The sequence below is a fragment of the Phragmites australis genome, chromosome 4, assembly GCF_958298935.1.
Source record: "Phragmites australis chromosome 4, lpPhrAust1.1, whole genome shotgun sequence".
In the NCBI taxonomy this organism is placed as follows: Eukaryota; Viridiplantae; Streptophyta; class Magnoliopsida; order Poales; family Poaceae; genus Phragmites; species Phragmites australis.
Window position 1 is genome coordinate 34,193,207 of NC_084924.1, and position 8,353 is coordinate 34,201,559.

An 8,353-nucleotide genomic window follows, 5' to 3' on the forward strand; every position below is an offset into this window, starting at 1 on the left:
AATTGGGAGCCGACAGGACCAGATTTGGTGGTCTCATAACGCGTAGTCCTTAGCTTAGAACAGACTCAACTGTTCACCTTTTCCCCCTGGAGTTTCACCACGAACTATCTCAATGACCTCTTCACAAATGAAAATGATCCCAAGAAATAAGCTTTGTAAAACCAAAGGATTAGAATGAAGATGATGAGAAATTCGAGCATTTGAACAACTATTAAAACATCGGGAACTCGATTCCGCGTCAACACTAGGCGTCCAAGGATGAATCGTACCATTCCGAGGGATACAAAATGCTTAAATTCTCACGGAATTCCAGCCACTATCTGAATAAACAGTGGATCCAGATGCTCGAGTCCGACGCCACGTAACCCAGCAATTGCTGTCCCCATCCTGATCCCTATCTCCATCCATCTCCTCCATGATATAATAGGGGGAGCCCCAGTAAGCATGTGAGGAGGGCTCACAAGTCACACTAGCTTCCCAAGCCAAGGATAAGATGGATCATGGACGATGACAGGTGCCACCGATAAAGAGCCTAAGAAGGAGGAGGAGTAAGAGGAAAGGGCTCTTGCGATCAAAGAAAGGGCCCATCCAATACCCTTTTCCCTCCGTTCCAAGATTAAGAAAAGGTGTAGTGTAGGTGTAGTTCTGGATGAGCATCAAAACGCTTCGAACAGTTTGGACGGCCTAACTTTCCTTGGGGTCGCCACTTCGCATTGACTCGGCTTTGGGAAAAACCAGGAATATCAAAGCATACATTCTAAGCATCTTGATGTGAAAGACACTAATACTAATCTTCGACAAAGGGCAATTGAAGCAACAGAAGACGACAGGTTTTTAGTGTGGAAGTTCTTGCTTTGGTCCAAGGAAATGACGAAAAAAGATTAACGGATCGGCACCATTTGGAATATCAACATCCAGCTCAGTGGAATCCAAGCAAAAATTCCCGCCTAATATGACAGAAACATAAGTATCTATCTGCTTACCATCTTGACAAAATTTCAAGGCATGAAAGATACAGCACAGGAAAATTCTGCGCTTGTTAGGCTAGAAAGTTTCTCCCAAATTGACACCCATAAAGAACCAGGAAATTAAGTTTTTGTCATCCTTAAAAACGTTCCACTTTTCAAATGATATCCACTTCGTCGTCCTCAAGTTTCTGCCACAAGAGAAAGTAAATTTCTTACTTGCATACTATTTTAGGCTCTTTCCCCTGCCACTTAGCAGATCAAACGTGGCAAGACATGGGAAATGTCTTCCCTACCTCTGGTTGGGAGCCACTCACACCTCCCATGCTTGTCGCCGATGGCACCTCCACCCTGACCAGACACTCCAGCGGCTAGCACTTCACCCTCACGACGCATGGCGCAGTGGCGCTCCCCGCGAGCTACGTGTCCCTGTGCCGTGCCTCCAAGCTCCATGCCACGGCAGTCTGCGCCGGAGTCGACCACGACCGAACCACCAACTTTCGCCTTGACCTCACTGTTAGCGCAAATACCTCACCGTAGGGCCTTCTCCACTATCGCTCCGTCGCTCCAGAGGTCCAAGGTGATCCATCACGATGCTCTCTTCCAGTTCCCCACATCCATCCTCTCAACCACGCAGTCGATCTCGTAGCCGTGAGCCTTCCCCGACGCTGCCAGCCTCATCGTTCACTCACATGTGCCCTAGTGAGACTCGCCGCCCCCTTTCCTCCCCCTCCAGCATGCTCTCTTGTCGCTGTCACGCACAACCGTGTGCACCGCTACCATGGTCACCATCAGCGTTGGTCTGCTCGCTGATAGATGTTACAGACACCTTAAATCAGACCCTTAAGACACGTTGAGACTACTTCTTCCCTTCGTTGACCGGTCCACACCACCATTTGTCGCCAGCGAGGCACACCAAAGTTGTTGTCTTTCTCCCTTTGCGCTCACAACCAGGGATAGGGAAGATATTTCGCATGTTTTGCCATGTCGGATCAGCCATATGGCGGGGGAAAAGCCCAAAATAACATGGGAGTAAGAAATTCACTTTATCATGTGGCAAGAACATAAGAATTGGATGGTATTTGAAGAGTGGCCGTTTCCAAGGATGACAAAAACTTAATTTCTCTATAAAGAACAGTCAAGGAAACAACTACATTAATCGAACATGAATGCCCAAAATCAGAGAATAGAATAGTTCAAATCATCTTGTTTCGTTGGAGAAGCAATCAGGGGAGCACCTTCAGAGAAAGAGTGGAGATCTTCGGCAGAGTTACTCAAGAAACACTCGATACAGTCTCCAAATAGAAGGTACAAGCGCAAGCACTTCAACAACTGACCATATAAACATCATTAAACTAACAAATTAAACTAGGAATACCATTAAGTTTCCATAAGAGGTTTACTGGCTGCACGGACATGCATGTATAAACCGGTTCCAAGTTCCAGCCTTGTTGCAGCTACTGCAAAACCTATATGACAAAGACCTATAGACTTGGCCACATCTTAGGAAACGCTCCCCCCATGGAAGCTAAGGGGCACAATGGAGAAATTCAAAGCTTATACAAGGTTTTTAAGCCCTACAAGTTTATTCTTCAGTAGTACCAATTGGTCCCGTCGTTCTTCTGCTGCGCAGCACCCGGGTAATCGACGGCGCTAGACATGTTGAAACCAGAACCAAACCTGAACTCCGACCCACCGGTTATCTCACCCATCTGGCTCCCGAACGGCGTGTCGTCGCGGATGAAGAATTGCTGCTGCTGCACTGGGGTCTGCTGCTGCTGCACTGGGGTCTGCTGCATCATGCTGTTGACATCATCAAGCACACCATTGCCCTGTCCAAAGAAACCATCATCCATTTGCATCCTATGGGGTAGCGCATTAGGCCTCTCCATGATGGTGACATTGTCGCTGCTCATGTTCTTGTTCGCCATCAAGTTGTTATCGTACATGTTCATCAGCTCAGCGATGGACCTCTGGCCGTCCATGGGCAGGCTGAAATCCAGACTGTTCAGCGCCTGATTGGACTGGTTGAAGGTCGCCGGGAAGACTTGTGCCGGCGGCAGCGGCGGCTTGTTCTCATCGCTCTGTGGGAGAGGACCGTTGTACTTGCATGTGTACTGGTGGCTGTTGCGCGCGTTCCGGTCAAGGAACCCGTACCCATAATCGTTGTGTGGGCACTGGACGTTGTTGCAGGTGTACACTCGGTTGTTCAGCATCAGCTCTGGCTCAGTAGCAGCGGACGCGTTCCTCTTCTGGATGAACTCGACATCGGCAGTCTCTTCCTTCATCGGCGTCGGCATGAGGAACTTGTCACTCAGGATAGCCGCGCCAAGGTTGAACGCGTTTGGGTCAGAGCCGGCCGTCTTCTGGTTGCCGGCCTCGTCACCCTTGCAGTCGTCAACGACGTCCACATCGTACTCGCTTGAGCTAACGCTGAACGATATGGCGCTGGCGATGCCCCCAGTAGATGCCGGCGGGCGCGCGCCGGGGTGCAGCTTCAGGTACAGCTCCTCTTCCTGCTTCACGACCGCCAGCCAGGTGGCGATCTCCTTGGCGGTCATCTTGTCCTGGAGGCACTTGGACTGGCGGACGAGGCGGCGGATCTTCTCGATGTCCGGGGACATGTGCTTGATGACGGCGGTGAGCACGCTCACCTTCCAGGCCTTCTTGAGGTCATGGGGCTTCTTGTACGGGGGCGGGCCCTGGTCCTTGGGGATGCCGAGCTCTGGCCACCACTCCTCGTCACCGGTGGGCCACCACGGCGGCGGGACGCCCTTCTCCAGCGGGTAACGCCGCTGCGGGGGGTCGCAGTGCTGCATGAGCGCCGAGAGCAGCGAGCCGAGCGTGGTGTCCTGCAGCTCCTGCAGCGAGTGCAGGCTGGCGGCGCCAGAAGCGAGCTCGCTCTCGGAGCTCGGAACGGCGTTGTCGGCCTGGTACTTGGCGATGGCGGCCGGGCCGTTGCGGTCGAAGCGGACCTTCTCCTTCCACCAGGCGCGGAGGTTGTCGGAGGCGCCGCTCACCGGCTTGCCCTTCTCCGGGATGATCCCGTACACGAACCCCTGCGCGCGGCACACCTCCATCATCTTGAGCATGTACTTGAGGATGCCGTCCTGAGCGCGCGACATCTTCTTGCGCCGCGCCTGCTCCTGCGACTGCCTTGGCTTCGACGACCCGTCGCCCGCGCCGCCGCCGCCGGCCGCCTGGTCCTTGCCGCGGCTCTGCTGCAGGTCCCTGAGCCGCTTCAGCTTCATGCGGTCGCGCCACATGCGGCGCTCCAGCTCCTCGATGTCCTCGACATCGTCGTCGCTGTCGTCCTCCCCGGCGTACGGGAAGCTCTCCGGCGGCGGGTCCACAAGATCGCCCTCGCCCATCACGCACTGGTCTCCCGATGACGTTTGCGGCATCAGCTGCCCGAAGCAGAGGTTCTTGTCGCCGCCGGCGCCACCCTGCTGCAGGAGATCCACGAAGTTGTGGACGCCGGGGAACACCATGCCCTGATCCATCATCAGCCCACCTCCCATCATCGCGACTTCAGCAAACACAACACCCAAGCAATTCACTCGCAGGCAGCAGATAGACTTGTTGTACTGCCACTTGTAGTATACACCTGCACAGAAGCAACAAGCAAGATGAACACGTCAATTGCTAATCGATAAGAGGAGGATTACAATGTTTCTATCAGTAATTAAGTGCGAACCCAATAAGTGTTACCTCTTAAGTGTGCAACACGATTACGTGTTAAAAAGGTGAATAAGATGGTTGAGACTGAAGCTTAATTGTGGCATCTTAATATAGAACTTGCACGATTAGCAAATAAGTAAAATTTAACAGAGGGCCAAGCCTTGACACCACAGATCTACACAGCTAGGAGACAATCATGTGGCAAAAAAGCAAGCTTGCCTATTGAAGCAACAACTAGGAGGCCATCGTTAGCAACCTAGCATGTGTTTGGTGAAACAAAACGAGGCCTTGATCTGATCAAACCATACATAGACACTTCCCCCATAATCATGTTGCTAATTTTGATTCATATAAAGCAAAGACGATGAACTCTAACTAACAGCCACAAGATATGATAACCTTTATTGTTTTGACATAAACAGATTACGCAGCACGATGGAAAAAGATGCATCATCAAAACATAATACTGATGGAAGAACAGTAAGCAAGGAATTAAAACATGAAAACATGTCCATACACAGGTTAGCCAGAGAAACTGCTCCTATGGCGGTTCCTATGAACAAGCATGTGAAGTTTCCATCTTTTCCCCCCTTTTCACAAAGCATGTTGAAACGTATGAAAAGAATATCATTTTCTATGGATTCATTTATTTTACTAAGCCAAATAGGTATGGACGGTTGGAAACAATAACACAGGGAATCGAAGTCATCTAAAAAAAGGAAAACAAGAGACGAAATGTATTAAATACATATCAAAATGGAAAAAAGATTAAATTTTCCATCTCCAAAGATGAAGCGGAAATAACAAAAAATCCTGATTCAAATCAAAATGTTTCCATCACACCCAACTGCTATATATTTCCTCGAGCAAGCTCGACCACAACCTTACAGCCTTTGACTAGGAATAGGTATTAACATCCAAAAGGAAAAAGAAAAACAGAGAAAGAAGAGACTCAGGTTTTTGGATGGCCCCAAACTACAACATCCAAGGCTGCATCCTTGGAACTCTGCCATGGATTTAGCCACACCTTTGACAGAAACAATTCTATGCAGTAGGACAAAGCATCAAAAACATATGGAAGGATCAAGAAAGAACTCAAACAGGAATTGACCGCCCCAAGTAACTACAGGATCCTAAACAAATCTGGAAAAAAAAAGATCTCACCAAAACATATAATAGCCTATCAGATAATCAGCCACCACCCTCCAACAACACACAAATATCAAAAGGGGTGGAAAAAAAAGAAGCAACAAAGAAGAAAGGCCAGCCATATGAAGTATAGGCACACAAGAACAGAAAGGGAAAAGAAGGCCGGGTAAGCAAGAACTCACCTCTCCTTATCTCTCTGCCACTTGCTATTTTTTCTGCTGTTTCAGCTTTGCCATGACCTGGGAGAGGGAGAGGGGCAAAAGCGGAGGGGGAGCAAGAGGTAGGAGGAAAGAAAAGGGGGAGCGGCACGATTGGAGGTAGGAAGGGGGAGGCCAACTCCTCGGGCACAGAGTAATAGGCAAGGGGGTGTGGGTGGTGCTCGGCCACAAACAGCGACAGCCTTCTTTTATAATTCCCCTCCTAAACTCATCTCCTTCCAATCACGAAGTGCCACTGGAACGCTGCGCGCCGGTTAAAAAAGTATCGCTAATATCCTCCTTAATCACTCGCCAGATGACGTTTTTACCGCGCGCGCGGCGCCGCACGAGGTGAAAAGAGGTAGAAGGGAGGGAGCTGGTTGGCTGGTAGCGTCTGCCTGTGGCATGTGGGGCCCAGCCGGTGGCGTCCTGGTGTGTGGCGGGGTCCGAGGATCAGAGAGCGCGTGGAGCGACGGACAAAGGCGCTAACGAAGGACAGCAGAGGCCGCTGGGGACTGGGGAGTTACCTTTCTGCCCTCCCATGCGCTGTCTCGACTCTCGAGATTGCTTTGGCTTGATATTTCCTGTGATTTTCTGCGCAGGTCTTCCATGCCGCTCTAACCCCGCTGAGTGTACGGTGTGCTGACATCAACACTAATAAGAAATCAAATTTAAATGGGTCTCAATTTATATATACATGAATGATTGATAAGTTGTAGATTTAGTTTAATAATTTGAAATTGTTTGAGTATATCTATATATGTCTAAATGGGTCTAATTTATATATGATAAATGATTGATAAGTTTGTAGATTTAGTTTAATGATTTAAAATTGCTCGAGCATGTCTATATATTGCAAATATAATCATGTCTGATCTAAAGTGAAAAGAAATTGGAGTTTATATTTTTTTTCTCTGAGTCTAGAGAAATTGTACTCAACAGATGGTTTTGTGTGTAGAAAATTGTACATATCGGATAGTCTGGTGATCAGAGTCAGTGCATGTCGAAGTATTCTTTCTTTGAAGGCAAAATTTGAATGTTGTACTGGATAGTCCGGTGTTCAGGGGATGTGAACACTGAACAATTTTTTAGAGAAGTCTTTTTTTTTTTACCAGAGAGAAGATACACACCAGACAGTCCGATGATGAGTTGTGTGAGTATCACCTCATCGGACCATTTAACAGAGATGTTGCAAAATAAGGTCTGATACAGTTGTACTCATCGAACGATCTGTGATGGACCTTGTACTCACCGGAGGGTTTTTCAAAAGGTTTTTAGAGAAGGAATCATTGTACTCACTGAATAATCCAATGTTCAGATATTGTACATACCGAAACATCTGGTGTTTACGTTTTTCTTTGGACTGTCTTTTTCAACATAGATTTGATTTAAACTAACTTGTAATAAGTTTACATGGTGTTTTGGAGATACATGTCTGCTTGTCTCATGATGTGTAGGTGATGGATGTAACTTGGCGATCAACGGTAGAATGATTTGGGTCAAGCGGGGTGCTTGGTGCCAGATGATCAAGAAGGTGGGGTTGAGTTGAGGGTGATCCTAGCTGTGCATATGAAGGTCAAGCAAAACTTGAAAGGAAAAATGAAAATGACGTATTGACAAAGTCAAGCGAATGGGATACCAATGGAAGTGACAATGCGGCTCGAGGGATCGGGAGCGGGAGAGACTTTTCAGTGGTCAAGATCAAAAGACGGAGTACTAGCATCGACATCGGGATGCTTACTCGAGGTCAAAGTAAGCAGTTGTGAGTCACGCTTTGAGAAGCGTGCAATGCGGTTTCGCGGTTTGGCCTCAAAACTATAGAGGGGTGAAGTGTGACATTACAAAATGCTTAAACATATCATTAAGCATTCATGAGCATCATAATTGAAGTTTTGAGTAGGTAATTAATGCAATCAAAGATTAAACAAAAATGGTTGGGTTTAGTAATAATTGATGCCTTGTGAAGCAACTCATAAAATTGCTATGAAATATAGGGTTGAAAATAATTTTAGAAATTATTCTATGTTAAGTGGAGAGTATTAATGAATTTTCTTAAATTTTTAGGAATTATTTTGAAGCCTTAAAAATCTGTGCAATTTAGAAAATGTTGTATTTTTGGAGAATTTTAATTCAAATTTGGCTCAGGATTTTTGGCTTAAACAAGTTAAAAATGGGTTGCACATGAATTATAGTTTCACACAAAAATTGTCCCACAAATTTTTGACTTTGGGAAGACTTGGTTTGGATCAAATCAGAGGAGGGGAGATTTTTCAACGATTGGCTATTGTCCACCGAGGGCCCACTCGTCACCCTCTTCGTTCTCACTACCTCTCAATCGCTCTGCTTTCTAGTCGGCCGCCG

General features: G+C 47.6%; 1 protein-coding gene across 1 annotated transcript; it reads right to left on the bottom strand.

Annotated features, from left to right (window-relative positions):
* Nucleotides 1-2,315: 2,315 nt before the first annotated feature.
* Nucleotides 2,316-6,182, bottom strand: LOC133916194 (protein ETHYLENE-INSENSITIVE 3-like 1a). Its single transcript, XM_062359755.1, has 2 exons — nucleotides 5,978-6,182; nucleotides 2,316-4,572 (listed from the first exon to the last, which is right to left on the bottom strand). The coding sequence occupies exon 2, from the start codon at nucleotides 4,487-4,489 to the stop codon at nucleotides 2,558-2,560; it is 1,932 nt and encodes a 643-aa protein (XP_062215739.1). The 5' UTR covers nucleotides 4,490-4,572; nucleotides 5,978-6,182; the 3' UTR covers nucleotides 2,316-2,557.
* Nucleotides 6,183-8,353: the final 2,171 nt, after the last annotated feature.